At 39.8% G+C, this 25,394-nt stretch overlaps 1 protein-coding gene across 7 annotated transcripts in view; it reads right to left on the minus strand.

The window, feature by feature from the left end:
* Nucleotides 1-25,394, minus strand: part of rerea (arginine-glutamic acid dipeptide (RE) repeats a) — a 655,730-nt gene that overhangs the window by 199,003 nt on the left and 431,333 nt on the right. For 5 of the 7 annotated variants that reach the window (XM_072245214.1, XM_072245212.1, XM_072245213.1 and 2 more), the window contains 2 exons: nucleotides 10,335-10,459; nucleotides 6,744-6,843 (listed from right to left, as the gene is read on the minus strand). The exons of the other annotated variants lie outside the window; for them this stretch is intronic. In XM_072245214.1, the coding sequence (XP_072101315.1) occupies nucleotides 6,744-6,843; nucleotides 10,335-10,459 (225 nt within the window). The remainder of the gene's footprint in view (nucleotides 1-6,743; nucleotides 6,844-10,334; nucleotides 10,460-25,394) is intronic. 7 annotated transcript variants of the gene reach the window in all.

Genomic DNA, 25,394 nt, shown 5'->3' on the forward strand with positions numbered 1-25,394 from the left:
TGGGGGCCAGTTGCATTTCAGAATTCAGAATTTTTCAGATTTCAGACTCCCCTGCCCCCATGATACCAAAAAACACGTATGCTCAAGTCCCTTATTTAACCTGTCTCAGTGCGGTGGGCTTTAGGACCCAGCGGCACACCAAATCTACGCACATCCTCTCGTATACTTCAAATCATCTCTAGATTACTTATAACACCGAATACAATGTAAATGCTACATAAATAATCGTTATCCTGTATTGTTTAGGGAATAATGACCAGAAGAAATTTTATTTCCAACAAAAACATCCAAGAAAAACATAAAAATATACAGCTTCAAACGAACCGAATTAAACACATGGTAAATGACTTATTGGAATAAATGTAGAATGTCACTGTCACCATAAACTTCAGTAACTTGTCTTTCTGTCTATTTAAATCATATACAGTGGTAGTTCCGACACTATTTTCTTCAGTAAGACACCGCACAGACACACCAAGATCAAGTTTCTGCAATAACTCCACTTTCTGTGTTATTGATAGAGAAAGATTCCTTCTCTTTTTCTCATCGTTACCCACAGGGGTATCTGCAGCTCTTTTTCACATTTTCATAGTGAAATTAAACACAAAGTCAACAGTGAACACAAAATATCAGTGAACAGCAAATGCACGTGTAACCAGTACGAGCGCTGAGCCACAACTGACATCTGGCGGCCTCTGCTAGTGCTACCCTGTCACACCTGAGCGACGTCAGCTGTTGGCGAAAAAAACTTCAGTTTTCGGAGCTTTTTGGATTTCAGAATATCGGATAAAGGAATGTGCACCCTGTATAATGAATCATTAATCTGGGGGATGGTGTTAAACTGGGTGGCAGAATAATAGATTACGATTCTAAAACCACCTGAGATACATCTTGCTTTAACAACAGGTTTGTGCGAATATTAATCAGAAAGAGAAAGTGCATTTGAAAGATGTCGCATTAAAAATAGTTTCTCATCAAATCATTCCAATGATGTAATGATGGATCAGAAATCCTCTGACTGCAACCTAGAAGTATCATCATATATTACAAATAACAAGGTTTGTATTGGTAATTGGTTACTTGCTTATGGTCAAACACAGTGAAGTTAGGAACTCTTTAACCAACAACATGATGGGTCATATATAAACTCAGCGGCTACTTTATTAGGTACAAGAGGTGTCTGGTAAAGTGGCTGCTGAATGTATTTCTGTATATTTCTGGTCTTTTGCTGCTGTAGTCCATCTACTTCAAGGTTCAGAGATGCTCTTCTGCACACCAATGTTGTAACGTGTGGTTATCTGAGTTACTGTCACCTTCCTGCCTGCTTGAACCAGTCTGGCCATTCTCCACTGAACCCTGCGGGACCTCGCAGTAGGGGGAGGGCTGAAAGAGGAACTGAACTGCTGGTGATATTGGGTGAATTTGGCCCCTTGGTGGGGTGAGGGCTTTCAACCTCAGAAACGCAGCTCACTGGACGATTTTTCTGTTTTTCACACCATTCTGTGTAAACTCTAGACACTGCTGTGCGTGAAAATCCCAGGACGTCAGCAGTTTCTGAGATACTCAAAACCACCCCGTCTGGGACCAACACTCATTCCACAGTCAGTCACTTAGACCACATCTATTTCCCTGATTCTGATGCTTGGCCTGAACAACACCCAAACCTCTTGACCATATCTGCAAACTTTTATGCATTGAGTTGCTGCCACATAACTGGCTGATAGACATTTTCATTAGCAACCAGGAATACAGGTGTATCTAATAAAGCGGCCACTGAGTATATATCACAATGAACCACTAACCCTCTCTCAAGGGCATTTAGGAATGACCAATAAGTGCTGGCATTACTCACATCTCTAAAATTACTATGGCAATGAATTCCACAAATTCAACACCCTTTGGATAAAGAAGTTCCTCCTCATCTCTGTTCTAAAGGGACATCCTTGTTTTCTGAGGCCACTGCCATAGATGACTGTGAAGGGCAAGCCATTGGGTATATTTAAAGTGGAGGTTGATAGGTAAAGTGATTCTAGATTAGTAAGTGCATTGTTATGAGCGAAGGCAAGAGAAAGGGGTTGATAAGGAAAAATAATTAAGACCATTAAGATATAGGAGCAGAATTAGGCCACTTGGCCCATCGAGTCTGCTCCACTATGTCATCATGACTGATCCATTTTCCCTCTCAGCCCCTATCTTCTCCCTGTGTCGCTTCATGGCCTGACTAATCAAAAATCTATCAAACTCTGCCTTAAATATACCCAATGACTTGGCCTCCACAGCCATCTGTGGCAACAAATTCCACGGATCCACCACTCTCTGGCCAAAGAAATTCCTCCTTATTTCCGTTTTAAAAGGACATCCCTTTTTTCTGAGGCTGTGTCCTTAGGTCTTAAGACTCCCCCACTATAGGAAACATCCTCTCCACATCCACTCTATCACAGCCTTTCAATATTCAATAGGTTTCAATGAGATCAGTCCTCAGTCTTCTGAATTCCAGTGAGTAACAGGCCCAGAGTCACAGAATAGTACAGCACAGTACAGGACCTTCGGCCCACAATGTTGTCATCAAACACTCCTCATAAGACAAACCTTTCAATCTTGAAACCATTTTCCTGAACCTCTGTTGAAACTGTCTCCGTCTCCAACGTCAACACATCCTTTCCTGGATAAGGGGACCAAAACTGCTCACAATATTCCAAGTGAGGCCTCACCAGTGCTTTATAAAGCCTCAACATTACATCCTTATTTTTATATTCTAGTCCTTTCAAAATGAATGCTAACATCGTATTTGTCTACCTCACCACCAACTTAACTTGCAAATTAACCTTTAGGGAATCCTGCACGAGGACTCCCAAGTCCCTTTGCACCTCAGGTTTTTAAATTTTCTCTCCATTCAGAAAATCAGCCATGATCAAATGACAGAGAAGGCTCAATGGCCCAAATGGCCTAATTTGCTCCAATGTGTTATGAAAGTCCTGAGTGTACCCTAGATGTCTGGTACAAATTCTGCCATAAGGAGAGGAATGGTGAATCCATGTTAATGCCCAATCTCAGCTGCCATGTACAGGAAACGCACAGTAAATTGAAAACTGTTCACATAGTTGTCTTTCTGATTGTGGAATGGTGCATGGGATTTGAAAAAGTGCATCTTTTCTCCCAAATGATGAGAAAATCTGCCTATTTTTCATTTTTTTTATGAGAGCAAGTGCACATGTTTTCATTATGGGAATGCAAATGATGCTCGACAACTGTTCCGAGCCTTCCCAGTGGTGAGACCGTTCACTGTCCAAAACTGGAGAGTGTTGCCCGGAGACACAATTAGTGATGATGAAAACTAAATTTGAATTGAATTACAGGATACTCTGACAATAAGTACAGCATCATTAATGTACAGAAAACATTGACAGCCTGTGCAGCTAAATTTTATTAACAATTAAAATACTATCAGGGAGGAGGTTCAGAATCCAGAAGAACCACACTCAATGAATCAGAACCGTTTCTTCCTCTCTGCCATCAGGTTTCTAAACAGTCTATGAACACTTCTTTAGTTTTGCACTATTTATTTATTTGGTAATTTATAACAAATGTTTATGCTTTTCAACTGTACTGATGTGAAAAACATTAAACTTCACCTCATAAAGGAGGGTAATAATAAACCTAAAATTCTGGTATCATACCAAGTTATTTTAAGTTCCGTCTCCGACTACATTCCTGCATACAAACAATTATGCTGTTCTCACTGGCTTGATGTTTATTTGCCCAACAAGCAGAAACTCTTATATAACATTTTAAAATTAATTAAAATGCAGAACATAACAGCACAGTAGAGGCTCTTTGGTGCAAGATGTTGTGCCGACCTCCCTACAAAAGGTAGTGGATTCAGCCCAGTACATCATGAGTAAAACCCTCCCAACCATTGAGCACATGTAGATGAAATGCTGCCGTAGAAAATCAGCATCCGTCGTCAAAGATCCCCACCACCCAGGTCATGCTCTTTCCTGGCTGCTGCCATCAGGTAGAGGGTACAAGAGCCTCAGGACTCACAACACCAGGCTCAAGAACAGTTACTACCCCTGAACCATCAGGCTCTTGAACAAAAGAGGATAATTCATTTAAGGAGTCTTTCATCTTGTTATTTCATGCTCATTATTTATTACTGTTTATTTATGTCTGCACTTGCACAGCTTGTTGTCCATTGATCCTGTTTAGTTACTGTTCCATAGATTTGCTAAGGATGCCCGCAGAAAAAGAATCTCAGGGTTGTATGTGGTGACATGTATGTACTCTGAAAATAAATTTTACTTTGAACTTTAACCTACTCTAAGAACAATCTAACCCTTCCCTCCCACAGAACCCTCCATTTTAATTGAGACTATATTTGTCTGCTTGAGATTCTCTGTAGCTGGAATGGGCCTCCATTTTTCGATCATCAATGTGCCTATCTAAGAGTTTCTTAAATGTCCCTAATGTACTTGTCTCTACCAGCACCCTTGGAAGAGCATTCAAAGCACACTTCACTCTTACCTTACCTCTGACATCCCCCTACATTCTCCTCCAATCACCATAAACTTATGCAGAATTGTCACATTTTCACAATATGATTTGTAAGTACTGTTGACTGCTGCATTTATGTTGTACACATGTATTTTACTTTCATGGTTTCCCCTCCCAAAAGAACTAAAGTATAAAGTTAAATGTTACACTGGAAAGGAGTGCAATTATTTGCATTTTATATCTTTCAAAGCATGGTACATTTGGAAGAAGTCCTGGCTATGCAGCCACTGACACCAGGCAGACAATCTCTGAATTGTATTGATAATGGCTGGGGTCACCTGCCTTGTAAAGCCAGAAGGCAATGGCAAACTACTTCTGCAGAAAAATTTGCCAAGAACAATCATGATCAAGACCATGATCACCCACATCATATGACACGGCACATAATGATGATGAATACAAGGGGTAAATAGAAACACAGTATGACCACCAACCAAGTCAATATTGAGCTAATTAGTATTTACATATTTCTAATTACTATCGAAGCCATTCCTGATGTGGCCTTTTCTTGGGGTAGAGCATACAACAAGAACTGGATTTTCAGAATAATGGAACACACATCACTGATCAATTCAGGTTTACTTTTACCCACAACTGAAAGCAAATTCTCTGTCAACTCTTGTCTTTATTTAGAGTGCAGTATTCCTAATTTTGTCCCCCTCCTTCCCTATGAAATTTACATGGCACTGTGTGCCTTGAGAGGGAAACTAAGGTTAAGGATTTTCTTCAAAAGGCATTTTGTGTGTGGCACATACCAATCATTAATGCTTTACAATACTGTACATTTTGTGCATACTTTGAGTTAACAATATCATTCAGTTCGTTTAGCACAATGAAAAACCATTAGCCTTCAAATTATCTATTTACATTGGCTTTCATTCAGCAAGGTCTGCACATCTTTCGCAGAAGAAAGGGAAGTAATTAATTATTCATGAATAAAGGTGCATCGCTGTACCTTAAAAATGTAAGAAAGTCATGATTTTTATTCAAAGCTCCACAAAGAACTTAATAAATAAAGAGCAGCTGGTATTTTTTTTAGCCCTAGGAATAAAACTGCTTTAACCTAATAGAATTTGCAAGTTCCTGTTGGGACCGCGATTTCAAATTTAATCAGTTTTAATCTTGAGGTATCCATTATCCCTTTTCTCCCCCTTGCCAGCACAGCCTATTCAGTAAGAATTTCAGCTAAATATAAATGAATTGATCCAATATTTCATATGCAATTACAGTCGTTTGTATTTTTGTCATATAAATAATGATTGGAAGAATATGTTTATTATATTTTAGAATACAGCTGAATGACATTTCTCATTTTCTGTCCCTCTTAGCTATCTTTCACAATTAACAGTAAATTCCATTGCTTTCTGCCGCAGTCTGCCACTACATAAATAAAACATTGCCGTAGTGAGCTGCCAGCTTTGATTTATACAATGTACTGCAGTAAAATTGATGAAGTTTTCGTTATACTTCCATAACTTTGGACGAATTTGCATGTGTATACAACACCGACACAGAAATATAGTAGTAGCTTGCTATCAGTACCTGGCAATGTAGATAAATAAGGAGTATTTAAATATTTGGAAGATCCTGGTTTTAATATATGCTGTGGTATAATGGGAATGCAGAGTTCCGGTTATTAAATGGAATACGTTTTCCATGTCCTTAAATTCTGGAGCCAGCACTTATTCAGGGTTAAAACATGGAATTACTTAAATCTAGTCCTTAAGTAGATGGTTGCTGCATCCACTGAACTGTCCAATTGTGAAAACAGTTCGTAAATCTTTAGGTCACAAATTTCACAATTCTAATTCTAATAATTTAAGATATCACAATGCCAAAAAGGCATCAGCAGCAATACTTAAGAGTCAAAAATATCCAGTAATTCACATTATTCTTTCAGAAGTCATTTTATGTTTAGTATTCAATAAAATATATGTGATTAATTGTAGAAGCTATATGCATTCATTATACAGTTTTAGTAAAATCTGATTTAATTATCAGAACTCGATTAAATGCATTTTATTTGTTGAAATTATTATTAAAAATGTCATGTTCAGCTTCCCATTATAATATAACCTCATGACACAATTTATGTATTTGTTTATTTAAAATTAAAGCTGCAACACTGAATTGTATGTATTAATCACCTCCTAAACCTCAGTGAAATATGTAAGATGAAGGAAACTTACAGTATTCAATGCATTTACTGTAGTGTCATCACGAGATGCTGCAAGGCAGCCATCTTCTGTTGATCCACCATCACACATGCCTGCGAAGGCAGCCATACTCCTGCATATGAACAAATGCTGCATTACTCTCAATGCGATATTTACATTTATGCATCAAATAACTGATCAAAATAGCAAACATCTACATTACAGAAATTATCCAAATGGCCTTCTGCAATATAGGTTCCTACTTAAAAGGAGATTAGTTCTACTGTACCTAGCTCAGACAAAGTTGTAGATTTACAATTAGTCAAACAATTGAGCAATTTGTGTGCAGTAATGTTATTTTAAAATATATGACAGATTATCTTCTTAAGATTCTGTGACTAACTTGGAAAACATACATTTACTGTTCCTTTATTCAAACTGGTAAATTTAACTAATTAATCATTGAGCAATGTTTTCTTTCCTTTATGTTTTCAAGTTATAACTCTGCCATTGTCAGTCCCAAACCCGAATGGAGGAGGAATAGGCATGAGGGTAGCAACCCCATCCCGTAAAAAACCAGAACTACAGAAATGTCATCAGAAGGTCCAAAGACCTCATCCCTGGGAGGGGAAGGATCTTCACCTAGAAGATATATGAAGTTGTGTGGTGATTGGAGGTCACAGGGCCGATCAACCTTCTATCAGCCCAGGACAGAGGACTCGGGTGAGCTACAGTTGGCAGCATAATGTCCCAGTAGGAGGAATGGGTATAAATAAATAAACATGTTTTCAAGCCATGACCTCTTCTTCAAGCCTAAAATCAATTCCAAAACAATATTCCACACAGTCCCTATTATACCTTAAATTAATGCAAACAAATTTATTTCTTATGTCTTCACTGTCCTGAAATCATGGATAAAGCATAGGAATAAGACCCAAGGATGTCAACAATATTACCTCTGAAGATTCAACAATTTCCTTCAGTTTGAGACAAAATGAATTCTAATCATTCAATTCATTCTAATTGGTAATTTGAAAACAATACGCCAGTGCATGAGATTTTATGTCTCTATTTTAATATACATTTTCACCACAAGATAATGTGCATCTCTCTTTTCTCTTGATTTTATGGCACTCATGTTTAAGAATACCCTCCAGACAAGGCAGCAGCAAGATAACCCGTTCTAATGCTGTTCTTAATCCTAGTCTTCAATAATTACTTTTGCTTTCCTCAACACCTCCCCCAAGGTATTGAAAGTCCATGCCGGGGCCCAACTCTTCATTTGAGAGCGACATTACAATATGGTCCAATCTGGTAATTTTCCCTCCTTTCCAAAGTAGAATGAGAAAAGTCATGGAAGATTTATAACTGGTCCAGGCACAGTCAGCCCCATATGGAAAAAAACACACCTACCATCTTAATTGATCTACAACCATCGGATCTTTAGACTTGCAATTCTCATCGAAGGGTTTTCTAAATGTGAAAAAGATTTCTGCTGTCGCCAATCTGTCAGGTAATAAATTCCAGACTCTGGGTGAAAGAGGCTTTTTCTTTTCCCCCATTTTTAAAATGGGAGATTTTACGCACCTTTAAAATACCGTTTTTGGTAATGGAAACAGGTCCTCCCTTTTTATTGTTTCCACCCCTCATAATTTTATACAGTTCAATTAAACCTCTGCTCAGTCTGCTTTTATCCCAAAGAACACCACACCTTATCTCATCTTTCCTTACAGTTATAATTCTTTGGTCCAGACTACATTTTTAAAGACTTCTCTGCTCTCCTTCCAATGTAACCACATAGTTCCTGCATTTAATCCAATAGCATTAATGTCCTACAAGCACAAGTATCATTTTACACTGCTACCCAACCCAAATATCACTGCTCCCATGTGTAGAATTCAGGTAGAAAATGTCAGCTATACTCTTTGCCATGGAATGCAACACATCTAAATTATCAAGTCAATTGTTATGGACCAAGCTCAAAAGCTCAAGATTCTCCTCCAGCTTTGCCTCACCCTGGTGTCCAGAAAAAATTGTTCTTCCTCCAGCATTTATCAAACAAATAAGTCAACCCAGTAAGACCCTCCTTTGTATTGTTCAGTTTCAAGGTGAGTATTCAACTTTCATCCTGTTATACAATGGGCCTCTCGAAAGTAATGCTAACCACATAATCTCACTATTTCCACTTGTACTCCTTTCCTCCATTTCTACCAACAGGTTCTTTGGAATGCCATTGTTCTTTATGACAAAGATCACAAATTCTCCTTCCTGCATGCCTAAAAGATGGAATGGTCCACTGATTACCAAGAATGAATACGATACTCCTTTACAACAGGGCTGGCCTGCACTCTTCTGCAAGGTAAAACCGGTCCAGTATTGGAGAGTGTGATATGATGCATATGTTTAGTTGCACGTAGAGGCAGAACACAAAACACAGCAGTATCTCCATTTCCTGAGAAGATTTTGGTGAGCAAGTCTCTCCCTCCCCCACCCCCTCCACATTCTAACCAATCTTATCATGTATAAAGTGCCAGGAGCAATATACTGTTTATTTTTAACTAATGTCGTAAATGCACCTTACGCTAAATGTTAATCTTCTGGAATATATTTTAGTATTTGTTCATTTATTTTTGGTAATATTTCTTTATGTGTTATGTGTGTTATATGTATTGTGTTGTGCACCTTGGTCTGGAAGAACGTTGTTTCATTTGGTGCTATATCGGTATAATGAGGGGTGATTGATAAGTTCGTGACCTAAGGTAGAAGTCGTCAATTTTAGAAAACCTAGCACATTTATTTTTCAACATAGTCCGCTCCTACATTTACACACTTAGTCCAGCTGTCATGGAGCATACGGATCCCTTCTTTGTAGAAGTCGGCATCTTGGACCTCCAGAAAGTGGTCCACAGCAGGAGTGAGTGATAAGTTCGTGGCCTAAGGTAGAAGGAGATGAGTTATTAACTTCAAACTTTCTGCGTAATCACTCAGAGAGTTGAACTGCATGTGTATGTAACGAGAGCTGTATAACTCATCTCCTTCTCACCCCTGCTGTGGACCAATTTCTGGAGGTCCAAGACGCCGACTTCTACAAAGAAGGGATCTGTATGCTCCACGACTGCAGGACTAAGTGTGTAAATGTAGGAGTGGACTATGTTGAAAAATAAATGTGCTAGGTTTTCTAAAATTGACTTCTTCTACCTTAGGCCATGAACATATTAATCACCCTTCGTATGGTTGAATGGCGATAAACAGAAAGGCCTGGTGAGAAGCTAAGAGTACTTAGGCTGTGCACTTTTGTACTGATGAGACCACCACATGATCTGGGTGGGAAACACTTCAGAACTGACAAAGGTGGATATAAAACCTTTTAAAAACAGCAAGAGTAAAGCAATAGTTCAACCAATCAATAGGTTGATTGCGGAGAATAAGAATTTCAGGTTGTATATTGTATACATTCTCTGATATTAAATGGAACCATTAACAATTGATTGACTACTGAATAAAGCATCCCACCACTTAACCGTGATTGAAACCCATTGTCTATTTTCTCCTCTTACACATTTGAAACCTTTGCATTCTCTCAGAAAGTTATAGGAAAGGATCAGGCCTTCAGTGGAATCTTACCTGGCTGCCCTCAGGTACATCAGAAGCTCACAGTCATTGACACCAGGAGTCCAAACCAGCTCCTCGTGTTCCGTTATCATTTCACCGGTGGACAGGGGAAGAGGCTTCAATTCTGGAAGCTTTGCCTAAAAGAGGGAACATGTGGTTCAGCCATGACTTTTTTTTATTTATTTAGAGACACAGCACAGGCCCTTCTGGCCCAATTACAATTATATGACCAACTAACCTCCTAACTCATACATCTTTAGAATATGGGAGGAAACCCACGCAGTCACTGGGAGAAGGTACAGACTCCTTACAGACAGCATCAAGAACTGAACCAGAGTCGCTGGTGCTGTAATAGCATTATACTAATCGCTGTGCGACTGTGCCACCATGGACTGTCTCGTGCAAAAGCAATATTGAAATTAAATATATTCATTGAGCAAGCACCAATACATTTAGAAAGAGTAAGCCAAGAAGTCCAAATAACAAAACCAAAATAATCAGTTCACCATACAACGTGCCTGATTTGAAAATATACCGTCTTCACCCTCTCAAAGGCAATAAGGAATGGGTAATAATTGCCACTGCTTTCAGCCATTGACATCATGAAAAAGAAACGTATCAATAATAAATACTCAGCTCTGGTCCCACATCTCATCTCCTTTTCCAGTAAGAGTGGGACCTCATTGGTTCTCTTTCATGTTCCCATTTTTTCACTTTAGCTGGCAATTTCCACTCTACCTCCATTTCACAAGACTGGTTAACAATCAATATCCCCACAAAAGTGCCATGAATATTCACTGTGTCCCCTTCTACCATGGTTCCTTGCAGAACTTGATTCTATTATGGTTCCATTCTCCACCTATATCACATCAGTTCTCTTAAGACAATGTTCTGGCTGCCATCCACAACCATCCTACTTTGTGTGAGGTAAGACCACAAGACATGCTGCCCTTTGGCCCTTCAAGTCTGTTCTGCTATTTGAGCATGGCTGATGTATTATCCCTCTCGACCACAGTCCCCCACCTTCTCCCCATAGCCTTTGACACCCTGACTAACCAAGAACCTATCAACCTCCACTTTAAATATACTAATGAATTGGCCTCCAGAGCTATCTGCAGCAATGAATCCATAGATTCACCACTCTCTGGCTAAAGAAATTTCTCCTTAAATCTGTCATAAAGCCATGTCCTTCTATATTGAAATAGTACCAATGCCTTCAACCTGCCCTTCATATTTCTCAACCATAGATCATCTTTCCTTTGAAAGGACCTCCAAACAATGCCCACTCTACTTTGTGTACTTCAACTCTCAATTTTCCCCAGCAATCTTCTTGCAAAATGAAGACAGAACTTCCCTCATCCTTACTTTTCTGCCACCTACCTTTTCCAGTTACTCCCCACTAGTCCCAGTGCCAGCAGGATGAAGCATCTTCTCCTTTTCTCCTCCTTCTGCCTTGCAAAGGGACCATTCCCTCCAGCAACACTGGTTCACCTTTCTATCTACACCAACAAGGTGAAAGTTCAAATAAAATCAGAAATACTCAAAATTGGACATCATCTCTGAAGAAAGAAACAGAACCAGTGCTTCAGCCTGCTATTGTGTTCACTGCATTGTCTGATATGGATGAAGATGAGCCAAATGGGGCTATTTTACATGGGCATCTTGGTCAGTATCAATGAATTGGGCTGAAGGGCCAGTTTTGATGCTGTATGACTCGATGGCTCCATGATAACCACTACCTCCATTTCCTCTTCTGCCAGTGTAGAAGATAAAACACCTGGCCATTCACCTTCTCCTTCCCCGTCATCCAAATACACTTTGTATGTGAAGAGATAGTTAAACGTAATTTTAATTTCATATTACTGCAGTCAGTTTTCATTCTGTATTTTTCTCCATACTGGGGACGCCAAGTGCTGATTGTGTGGCTGCTCTGCAGAAGATTGTTACTCAGTCCACAAGTGTGACACCAACCCCGCCCCCCCCCAAAGCACCGAGCTGCCTGTCGTTTTAATTCTCAGTCTTATTACCACTCAGACCTCTACCTTCATCTTCCCATACTGTCCCAAATTAGGTCAGCGCAAGCTCAAGGAACAACAGCCTGAACCATAACTCAGATAATCAGTTCATTCCAGCTTCTCTATTCCAAATTTTCAGCTTTCACCACATTGTGCTCTGCTGAATTCAGATCCTTAATTTGCACTTCAGTGCACATCCTACCGAATGACCTACTATTTCCTTACTAGTCCAAGTACCAGTACATTTCACCGGTACTATTCTTGCATTTGTTTTCATAATTTCTCCAGTTTAATGCTCGCCCATTTTGTTCTCTCCTTCTCTGTGCCCTCCCTTTTTATAGATCTAGGATCAAGGATCAACTTTATTCATCATATACATTTACATGTATATGTACATTTTATTTATATATATTTATATATATATATATATATATATAAAAAAACTACACAGTACTGTAGTAGCAATTTTATGTATTGCACTGTACTGCTGCTACAAAAAAAACAAAATTCATGACACATGTGGGTGGTGATTAACCTGATTCTGATCTGGGTCTCTATTGTGGACTGAGAGTGGGAAGGGGGCAGAGAGAGGGGAATTATGATTGGGAAAAGGGGAAGGGAGAGGGGAGGGAGTGGGAAGAACTACAGAGACATTCTGTAATGATCAATAAACCAAATGTCCTTGCCTTGTCTCTTGTCTCACCATATTACAGGGCTGGATGTGTCTGCACCTGCACCACCCCCCAGCCCCTGGCACTCTTCCTCTGCCACCTGTCCCACACTCCACTTTCACCATTCCCAACAGCCTTTTCTCCTGCCGTATTTACAAACTCACTCTCTGCTCCACATTGACAAATACCATATTGTACAGAAGTCTTAGGCACCCTAGGTATATATACATCTATGGCTAAAGTACAAACATGGAATAAAATGTGTATAAATACCGGAATACCAGCATGTATTAAAGTGGCTGTAAGTGTTTATTGTGCAGCGACTGAGGTAATAGATAGAGGGGAGGTATGAGGGGGGCTAACTAGAAGGATTGATCAGATTAATTGCTTGGAGGAATAAATGTTTAAAATGGCATGAACAGCAAACTAAAAGAATAGTTTCTCTTCCAGAAACGTTTTCCAGCAATTTCTGATTTAATTTCAAAGTTCTAACATCCGTTACACTTGCTCTTGTCTCACCATATTGCCAATGTGTAGACAATACTGTTCCTATGTAAATATCAAGAAAGACTATGTTTAGTTTAAATACATCTAAACACTCTGCATTAGAGAGGTGGTACAGGAGTCTGAAGACACACATTCAAAGTTTTAGGAATGGCTTCTACGCTTCTACCATCAGATAACCCATGAAAACTAGCTCAATACTTTTGTTCCCTTTTCTAAATATATCGCTGATCCATGTCGTAGCCAAGAATATTGAGGAACCCAGAAGAGCAACTGCTGCAGAGAAGGGGAGATGCAAGAAGGATCCCACAACCGAAGCACCGAGGTCCCAGCTATTCCCGTGTCATTACTGCTCCTGAGTCTGCAGATCCAGGATTGGCCTCTACAGTCACTAACGATTGTGCTGTTCTCCTGAGAGCTCTTCTTCCCTCCTGATCTTCAGTATAGTTTATGTACGTTTGTACTATACTGTACTGCTGTGCAAAACAATACATTTCACACCAAACAGCAGTTAATGCTAAACCTGATCGTCATTCTATGCTACTTTGTGGCAGATTTTTCACAGCATATTAGTGGTTTTTTTTTGTTGTAGGATTGACGAAAGTTTTAAAACATGTCCTGGGATCTGAGATAATACACCTTCAACATCCATAACCGTTTTCCTTTGCCCAAGGAATTGTTCCGTTAAGCTTATGGGAACATCAAACATTCCTCCAAATTTATAAAATACTGAACAATACAGCACAGTACAATCTGTGCTGACATATTAGTCTATTAACCTACTCCAAGATCAATCTAATGACTCCCTCCTACATAGCCCTCCATTTTTTTCTTTCATCCATGTGCTTATCTATGAGTCTCTTCAATGTCTCTCGTGTATCTGCCTCTACCACCACACCGGCAGCGCCTTCCACACACCCACCACTTGCTGTGTAAAATACCTGCCTTCGACATCTCCCTATACTTCTCTCCAATCACCTTAAAATTATGCCTTCTCATATTAGCCACTTCTTCCTCTGTAAAAGGGCACTCACTTCCCACTATCAATGCCTCTTATCATCTTATATACCTCTATTCAGACACCTTTCATCCTCCTTCGCTCCAAAGAGAAAAGCCCTAGCTCACTCAACCTATCTTCATAAGACACACTCTCCAATCCAGGCAGCATCCTGATAGATCTTGTCTACACCTTCTCAAAAGCTTCCATATCCTTCTAAAATGACAGTAGGGTGTCCAGACAGACAGTTGCCTTCCTTGTCATGAGGCCCAGTTGTTTTGTTTCTCCAGTTCAATGTCAACACATATGTGTGCCAAGTAAATGTCAGTGAACAATAATCACCTAAAATTGACTTAAGGTGGGGAATTGTACTTGCTCCAGAGTTTAGTGATGCATCAGCAGTTCGGTTTCTAAAAGCGCAATCATAATACTCCCCAAAAATGTAATTTCCCTAAACATTAAGTACCATTTCCATCACTTTATAGTACAGCACACAGTAAATCATTAAATATAACCTCTAATGACCCATGGAAATTGTTATTAGGGAGATAGTGAAGTGGATAAGACATCAGTGTTAAATTAATATTACTATCATCAAGGGGTCTAATTAGTTGCTTTATTCAGTGATCATTACACAGATAGTAGATTGCCTTTTTGGCATTAGCCTTTAATTTTTTTTAGTAATAGCACATGGTTACAATTTCAAAATATATCAACTGATCTACAAAAGCAATGTTTAAGTTGAAATGTTATTTTATAAAGCTTTTGAATAGGTATTGTAGAGTAGAATGTTTTATCAAGCATTAATATTTTATAATAACCATTTAGTTCCATTTGGGGATCAACAAGATGGCCTTCAGGTAATACCAGCATGTCAGAGATACCAATGCAAATATCTTACCCGTGTATCAGCATTACAACTTCAGGAACTGAACCTGCCTCTCATTTTAGGGGCTGGTGTGATTGAAGTAAACCTTTGGAAAAACATACAGTCCTGTGCAAAAGTCTTAGGCACATATACAGTGCCTATAAAAAGTATTCACTCCCCCCCCCCCCGTAAGTTTTCAACTTTATTGTTTTAAAACATAGTCATACTTTATTGATCCCGGGGGAAATTGGTTTTCGTTACAGTTGCACCATAAATAATAAATAGTAATAGAACCATAAATAATTAAATAGTAATATGTAAATTATGCCAGGAAATAAGTCCAGGACCAGCCTATTGGCTCAGGGTGTCTGACCCTCCAAGGGAGGAGTTGTAAAGTTTGATGGCCACAGGCAGGAATGACTTCCTACGACGCTCTGTGCTGCATCTCGGTGGAATGAGTCTCTGGCTGAATGTACTTTTGTGCGCACTCAGTACATTATGTAGTGGATGGGAGACATTGTCCAAGATGGCATGCAACTTAGACAGCATCCTCTTTTCAGACACCACCGTGAGAGAGTCCAGTTCCATCCCCAGAACATCACTGGCCTTACGAATGAGTTTGTAATCATTGAATCACAGTGGATTTAATTTGGCTTTTTTGACACTGATCAACAGAAAAGGCTCTATTGTGCCAAAGTGAAAACACAATAATTGATTGCAGAATAATTCACCCCCTTCAAGTCAATATTTAGTAGATGCACCTTTGGCAGTAATTACAGCCCTGAGTCTGTATGGATAGGTCTCTATTGGCTTTGCACATCTGAACACTGCATTTTTCACCATTCTTCTTTACAAAACTGCTCAAGCTCAGTCAGACTGTATGAGGATTGTGAATGAACAGCCCAACCACAAATTCTCAATTGGATTGAGGTGTGGACTCTGCTTTGGCCACTCCAGGACATTAACTTTGTTGTTTTTAAGCCATTCCTGTGTAGCTTTGACTTTACGCTTGGGGTCATTGTCTTGTTGGAAAACAAATCTCCCAAGCTGCAGTTCTCTTGCAAACTGCATCAGGTTTTCCTCAAGAATTTCCTTGTATTTTGCTGCATTCATTTTACCATTTGCCTTCACAAGCCTTCAAGGGCCTGCTGCAGTGAAGCATTCTCTCAGCATGATGCAGCCACCACCATGCTTCACAGAAGGAATGGTATGTTTTTAAAAGACGTGTGGTGTTTGGTTTATACCAAACATAACATCTAGTCTGATGGCTAAAAAGCTCAATTTTGGCTTCATCGGACCATAGAACCTTCTTAAAGCTGACTTCAGAGTCTCCCACATGCCTTCTGGCAAACTCTAGCCGAGATTTCATGAGAGTTTTTTTTCAACAGTGGCTTTCTCTTTGCCACTCTCCCATAAGGCAGCGACTACTAAAGCACCCAGGCAACAGTTGTATGCACAGTCTCTCCCATCTCAGCCGCTAAATCCTGTAACTCCTCCAGAGTTGTCATAGGTCTCTTAGTGGCCTCCTTCACTAGTCCCCTTCTTGCACGGTCACTCAGTTTTTGAGGACGGTCTGCTCTCAGCAGATTCACAGCTGTGCCATATTCCTTCCATTTCTTGATGATTGCCTTAACTGTACTCCAAGGGATATTCAGTGATCAGTGTCAAAAAAAGCCAAATTAACTCCACTGTGATTCAAGATACAGTCGGCCCTCCTTATCCGCGAGGGATTGGTTCCGGGACCCCTCGCAGATACCAAAAAATGCGGATGCTCAAGTCCCTTATTCAACCTAAGTGCGGTGGACCTTAGGACCCAGCGGAACCCTAGACCTTATTTAACCTGTCTCAGTGCGGTGGGCATTAGGACCCGGTGGCGGAACTCTGAATCCGCAGTATTTCTGTTCACGAAAATAATCATGATCGCGATTTAAAATAAAGTGGAAATAATAAAGCAATCAGAAAGAGGTGAAACGCCATCGGTCTTTGGAAAAGTGTTAGGCTACAGTCGGTCAACGATTGAAACAATTTTAAAGGATAAAATGAGAAAGGCCCTGCCCAATTAAAGCTACAATTATTACTAAGCAAAGCAGTGGTTTAATTATTGGGTTTTTGGTTTGGATTTTTGATCCTCACATCAACGTGGCATGGATGGAGAGCGTGCTAGGGAGCGGTCTGTCACTGGATTGAACTTGGGAACAGCCCGGTGAGGAAACATACGTTTCTTAAGTGTTTTACATGCATAGAAAGGTAAAATATATACTATATATTAAGACAAATGTTTGACTAACAAATGCTAAATAAAACCGGATGTACCTGTTCCAACTTACTTAGTAAGAGAACCTCCAGTTTTTTTTTCGATCCCGATCCACGATAACCTACGCACGTCCTCCCATATACTTTAAATAATCTCTAGATTACTTATAATACCTAATACAATGTAAATGTTACATAAATAGTTGTTATACTGTATTGCTTAGGGAATAATGGCAAGAAAAAAAAGTCTGTACATGCTCGAACAGCAAGTGCTGGAAGAGCACTTCCGGGTTTTCTCAATTTGCGGTTGGTTGAATTCGCGCATGCGGAACTCGCAGATAAGGAGGGCCGACTGTATATATATTAGAGCTAGGGTGCCTAAGACTTTTGCACTGTTCTGTATTTGTTGCCAGGGAGTGGAGAGCGAGTTTGTAAATCTGGCGAGAGCAAAAGATGTTGGGAATGGCAAGGGTGGAGCACCGCGAGAGGGGTGTGGGACAAGTGGTAGAGAAGGAGTGCCAGGAGTGGGGAGTGGTGTGGGTGCAGACATACCCAGCCCTGAGACACCAGGTAAGACCATCTGATTCCAAACAGTTGGCTTATTGACCATTACAGAATGTCTCTCTGGTGCTTCCCACTCCCTCGCTTTTCTCTTCCTCTTTTCCCAACCATGATTGTCCTCTGTTGCCTCTTTCCCACTCTCTGCCACATCAGAATAAGGTTCATCATCATTCACATACGTCATGAAATTTGTCTCGTTTGCAGCAGCAATAGTACAGTGCAAAAGTCTGAGGCACTCTAGTTATATAAATGTAAGACTTTTGCGCCATACAGTAGATTTACTCCAAGTTGGTGAATCTTCAGCACAAAATTAATTAAAATGATAGAAATTAAATCATATTAAGATTAGGCTCATGAAAAAAAACTACTTGCAAGTTAAAATTAGCTTTATTGGTATCACTTTCAGTACATCAAAAAGACAGTGAAATGTGTTGTTTGCATCAATGTCTAACTCAGTCCAAGGACATGCTGGATGTGCAAGTGTTGCCATGCTTCAGGTGCCAGCACAAAATGTCAACAACTCAGTTACCCTAATTTATATGGTTTTGGAATGAGGGAGGAAACCAGAGTATCTGGTGAAAATCAGGGGACCTGGAGGAAATTCATGCAGTCACGAGAATGCACAAACTGCTTACAGTGGTGGAATTGAACCCAAGTTTCTGGGGCTGAAAGGCATTATGCCAACCACTACGCAACTGTGCAACCCTCTTGTATACCCTTGTAGTACATTTTTCTGAAAACTAAAATGCAACTCTTCTTTAGCAAATCAAGTTTAAATGTCATATCATCTAAGCCACAAAATTTTACCTCAAAGAGATTAGTGAAATATTTAAACTTTGAGCACTTTGTTCTATATTTAAAAATAAGTAATTCCAAGCAATGCATTCAACTCCCAGTAAATTATCAAACAAATAAGAATTTAAAAAATTAAAACAGTTAAAGAAAAAAATTTGTAATAATTTATGTCAATTTTTTATAAAGAACAAAGGATTATTTGAAAGAATATCAGAGACCAAAATAATGTATTTTCTGGAAATTTTCCTTTACGAAACATGAAAGAAAAAATTGGGAAGAATGTATATTTTTTCCCCCAAAGGCTGACCAGAATCATTCTTAGCACATAGGAAGCTGGTTGTGACCGTTGGAAGTCAATTATTTCAGACCCAGGACACAGCCCCAGGCATTCCTCGGGGCAGCGGACTCGGCCTAATCACTGTCTCTTGCTTCATGCATGATCATTCCAGTCACAGGACACCTCTGCTGGAGATACTCTGGGCAGTATCCAAGACAAAACAACCTTCAGCTGCTTTATCAATGACCTTCTCTCTCTGATCTAGTCAGAAGAGTGTTGCTCATGATGGCTGCAAGATGTTCCTCAATTTCGAAGAAAATTAAGGCATGGAGGAAGACTGGGACGACTTTCAAGCATGTCTTAGTAACGTATGCCACACAAGCGATGAGCAATGAGTAAATCTAACAAATAATTTAATCACCCTCCCCTCTACCTCCATCATTCATCTGACCATCAACGAAGCTTCTTTGGGACATCATTTCGACAAGATTAGGTTTGACATACAACAGTAAGTGACCCTTTTCCACTAATCCCAGGCGCAAGCTATAAATCCGTTACACAGAAGAGCACAGACACAGGAACAGGCCCTTAAGCCCACAATGTATGCACCAAAAGTAATGTGGAATCAAACTAAATTTCTTCTGTCGGTAAATGATCCTTGTCCCTCCATTCCCTGCACATATTCAGTGGCAATCTAACAGCCTCTTAAACACCACTCCAGCATCTGCATCTAGCTCTACCCCAACAGTTTGTTCCAGGCATGTACCAGTGTCTGTGCATCAAAACTTAGAACTTACAATGTAAAATAATACAGTATGGGATCCCGTTGGAGGTGGCGGAAGTTACGGAGAATAATATGTTGGACCCGGAGGCTGGTGGGGTGGTGGTGGGAGGCTGGTGGTGGCCTTTTATATATTGGCGAGACCCAATACAGACTGGGAGACCGCTTTGCTGAAGAAATAAACGCATCTCCCCCATTTCACGTACATCTGCTCTCACTCCATCCTCCCGCCACCCCACTAGGAATAGGGTTCCCCTGGTCCTCACCTACCACCCCACCAGCCTCCGGGTCCAACATATTATTCTCCGTAACTTCCGCCACCTCCAACGGGATCCCACCACTAAGCACATCTTTCCCTCCCTGCCTCTCTCTGCATTCCGCAGGGATCGCTCCCTACACAACTCCCTTGTCCATTCGTCCCCCCCATCCCTCCCCACTGATCTCCCTCCTGGCACTTATCCGTGTAAGCGGAACAAGTGCTACACATGCCCTTACACTTCATCCCTTACCACCATTCATGGCCCCAAACAGTCCTTCCAGGTGAGGCAACACTTCACCTGTGAGTCGACTGGGGTGATATACTGCGTCCGGTGCTCTCGATGTGGCCTTTTATATATTGGCAAGACCTGACGCAGACTGGGAGACTGCTTTGCTGAACATCTACGCTCTGTCCGCCAGAGAAAGCAGGATCTCCCAGTGGCCACACATTTTAATTCCACATCCCATTCCCATTCTGACATGTCTATCCATGGCCTCCTCTACTGTAAAGATGAAGCCACACTCAGGTTGGAGGAACAACACCTTATATTCCGTCTGGGTAGCCTCCAACCTGATGGCATGAACATCGACTTCTCTAACTTCCGCTAAGGCCCCCACCTCCCCCTCGTACCCCATCTGTTACTCATTTTTATCACGCATTCTTTCTCTCACTCTCTTTTTTCTCTCTCTGTCCCTCTGAATCTACCTCTTGCCCATCCTCTGGGTCTCCCCCCCCCTTGTCTTTCTTCCCGGACCTCCTGTCCCATGATCCTCTCGTATCCCCTTTTGCCTATCACCTGTCCACCTCTTGGCTCTATCCCTCCCCCTCCTGTCTTCTCTTATCATTTCGGATCTCCCCCTCCCCCTCCAACTTTCAAATCCCTTACTCACTCTTCCTTCAGTTAGTCCTGACGAAGGGCCTTGGCCTGAAATGTCGACTGCACCTCTTCCTACAGATGCTGCTTGGCCTGCTGCGTTCACCAGCAACTTTGATGTGTGTTGAGTGTATTGGACTTTTCTTTTGCAATCACAAGAGCCTGTTAGACATTGGGAATGTAAAAGTCTGCAAGTTCAGTTCACTGATTTATTGGGGGAGCTGCATGGCCTTAGTTGCAGCAAGGACAAGGACTCACGCCTTCAGCTTGTCTGTTGCAGCAGTCCAGGAGGGGAGATGCCAGAGGTGGTGTGGCGTGGTGCAGCTTCCATGCAGTGTCTATGTCTTGTGAAAGGTCAGTGGCCTTGAAACAATTCTGATCTCCATTAATACAACCCAACCTTCTGCTGTTATGTCAACACAACTGAGATCAGCTAACTTAGCTCACAGCAGCATTCCAACTGTATCCTCCTAGTTCCTCCAGTTTGTATCAGTTTCCTCACCAATCATGTCATTACAGAGCTTCAAAGAGTGATAACTTCGGGTTTTGTTTTATTTACCTTTTCTTGCAAACATTTTGTTTTATAACAAGCATTGAATGTAACTTTAAATGACTTCCATGATACCAATTCGATAGAATTCTTCTCAGCATGGTTTCTAGATGCAGTGGGTAAATAAGACGATCAATAATGCCTCAGGCAATATGAAAATGGTGAGCGTAGAGTCTCCCAGAGTGCAGAGCAAATATGAGCAACCTGTCAGAAAATATAACTCAGCACAACTTGCTAAAAACAAATTGGGGGAACACAGAGGCTACAGTATTGTTGTGGATGTACTGAACAGACTGGATTGCATGTTCTGCAAATGGACCTGACTTCAGGAAGTAGCATATGGTCTAGTGACTGCCGTGACCAGCTTGTTATTTATATTTGTGTAACTCTACTTGGTAGTAAACACATGACGGCTCAGAGAAGGATCAGAATGATTGAGAGTTAGTGCAAATCAAAAGAAATGACTTCTTAATTGCATTGATGTAACAGGTTGCTCCAGCCACAACCAAATCGTTTATGTTTCTATCCAATAGAATAGGTGAAGTCAAATTAGTCAATGTGTTGTATATGGAATTTGAAGCCTTCAAGGTGACAGGTTATTATGAAAACTCAGAACTCACAGTATTGTCGATGTTAAGCTGTCGTAGACTTGCCCATTGGTTAACTGACAGAAAATGAAGACTAGGAATAAGTGCTGTATTTTCAGGTTGAAATGGTGCATTTTGTTTTTGCACTGTGTTGCTTCTTCTTCCCCAGCACATTATCAATCTGTTCAAAGTGAACCAGTTTTCAAAAGAATGTTAAAACCCAGACTTTCACTCTGGTTATACACTGTATATGTATGTTAATTCCTGCAAAGAAACATAATTATCACCTTCAAAAGCAAGAGGAAATCTGCAGATGCTGGAAATCCAAGCAACATACATACAAAATGTTGGAGGAACTCAGTAGACCAGGCAGCATCTATGGAAAAGAGTATAGTTGACCATTTGGCCTGAAATGTCAACTGCACTCTTTTCTATTGATGCTACCATAATTATCACCTTACTTTAACTGTCCCCTCTCCTGTCACCAATATTAGCTTTGCACAATATATTTACTGTGACCTATGTTACACTAAAGAATCTAGAATAAGAAGAACACAGAATCTGTACAGTACAAATATTGCAGGTAGACAAGTATGTGTGCATGTGTAGTAATTACTTGTTTAAAATATTCAACCAGTCTTAACAAATCTGTCAAAATGGTATGACGTAAAAATCATTAACGCGCTGATGCATATTGGAAGTAGGTACACTAATTGACAAATCTCAAATTGGTCTACTGGGACAGAGGAAGCTGCAGTTCTTACAAAATCAGTACAGATGTTTACCATTTCTGGTTCAGTCTTCCTCAGGGATCTCAATATAGTCCACACTGTGAAGCCCTCTCTAGAATACATAGCTTTGTTATAAGTAATGAGTTTGTTTTCCCTCATTTTATTCTCCTTGTAAACTTTATCCCAATTTTCAAAAGAGTTAACTCTTTACTGAATTACCTGTATCAAAAAGCAAATCAAGTTTTGAGTTCTGCCAATAAATCTGAGCAGACTGTAAAGGACACTTCGGCCCTGTGCGTATTTTAAGGTCTATTCAAATTCATGTGTATTTGACTATTCCATTTGTAATTGCTGTCCCACTGAGTTCAACCATCTCAATAAACAATGGATTGTACATGCACCCAGTTTATCATAACATGCAAATATTAACATTCCAAGAGAAGATGAGGGGCTCAAATTTTATTTACTTAAAACTGCTTTGATTCTTTTCCTTTTTAAATACTTATCTGATTTACACACATAATATGACATCATCTCAGTCTCAACTGATTTATGTAAAACAGTCCCAACTTCTAATAATTCCCACAGGAGAAAGGTCTCTAAATTCTCCTTTTATTCCAAGCTTTCACGCTGAATGTTTTGATGTACTATAGCTCACAATTCCAGTTTTCCATTTCAATACCTTTAATAAATCCCACTTATCTTTTTAAGATCCACATACTTGCACCCCAAATCTCACTTGGCCTGATATGCTAATTAAATTTAGGAGAAAGGATGAAGGACTTCACAAACAGACTCAATGTTTAGGTAACTGCTCCTTCCCCACCACCATCAGATTTCTGAATGAACAATGAATCCCTGAATACTACCCACTATTTATTCTTTATTTTTGCTCTCTTTTTGAACTACTTATTTAATGTATATTTTGTATACTTCTTCCTGCAATTTATTTTTATTATTATTATTTTGAATTGCAATTACAATATACTGCTGCCACAAAACAACACATTTCACAATATATGCCAGTGATATTAAATCTGATTCTGATTCTGAAAAATAGCTTTGGCCTTCAAAAGGTCAAGTATTTTAACGACTGAATTATTTCTACATTTTCTTTTGCAGGAGACAACCATATTTTTGCAAAAGAATTGCATCTAAACCAAAAAGTCCTTTTAGAAAATATTGTTAAGACATAGACCAGCCATATAAATGCAGTGCGTTAACACCTTAAAACAGTTTATGACTGTTACAACTAGTATTTTAACAAATATCTCTGTCGTCACAAATAAAGATCACTGTGTTTCACCAAAGGGGTCAAATAACATGTCTACCTACCGTATTCGTCATACTTTGCGAGCGATTTCAATCTTCACATACAAACAGGACCGCCATCAGACATAGTGATGATGGTTGGGAAGATAGCATGAAATTTGCTAAAGTAATCTCCTTAAAATATCTCCATTCTTGAGATGCCTGACTAGTTGCACATTTTTTTCCCTCAGACCAATAAACAAAAAATATTTCTGTTTTTATCTGAACCAGGAAAGATCTCAAGTGACAAGGTGAGCAATGTAAGGTTGTTAATGTACTGAAGGTCTACCCTTCTTCCTGACACAATGCTACAGAAAGTTTAAAAAATATTTTACTTTAATTATCCATTATTTGTAATTTTTCCAGGAGGAATAAATAACTGACACTGGGGATTTTCTTTATCTAGTTTATGCATGGCAAAAAAACCTCAGGGGTGTCTGCTACAGTCTGTGTAAACAAGGGCTCCATGGTATCTATGGGAATTCTTAAACCTGACTGGTTTGAAAGCAATTGTTGTATAACATGGAGAAGCAAGCTATTGTTCTGAGAAAGTCAACTTAGAGAATAACCCTGCCATTTATTGAAGACTTTTGATGCTGTTTATTGGAAAAATATGATTAAATCTTTCAATATAAATAGTAACTATGCAGGGAAGGGAGAGGTAGTCTAGAAAATTGGGGAATTATAATATTCTTGCGATCTTTTCAATACTGAGTTGTATGTAGTCTCTTATCAAATGTTCCTACAATTCAAAACAAACAATTTCATAAGATAAAGCTTTAGCTGACAGCTTGGCAAAAGCACTATGTGCCTGTTCACGTGAATACTACTTTATCTGTGCTAATCTAGAAGTATCCACGCGTAACATATGAGGAGCATTTGATTGTTTTGGGCTTGTACTCACTGGAGTTTAAAAGAATGAGAGAGGATCTCATTAAAACCTATTCAATATTGAAAGGCCTAGATAGAGTGGTTGTGGAGATGATTTTTCCAATAGTGGGTGGGGGCAGGGGGTGGAATGGAATCTAGGACCAGAGG

This window comes from Mobula birostris, chromosome 27 (assembly GCF_030028105.1).
Source record: "Mobula birostris isolate sMobBir1 chromosome 27, sMobBir1.hap1, whole genome shotgun sequence".
In the NCBI taxonomy this organism is placed as follows: Eukaryota; Metazoa; Chordata; class Chondrichthyes; order Myliobatiformes; family Myliobatidae; genus Mobula; species Mobula birostris.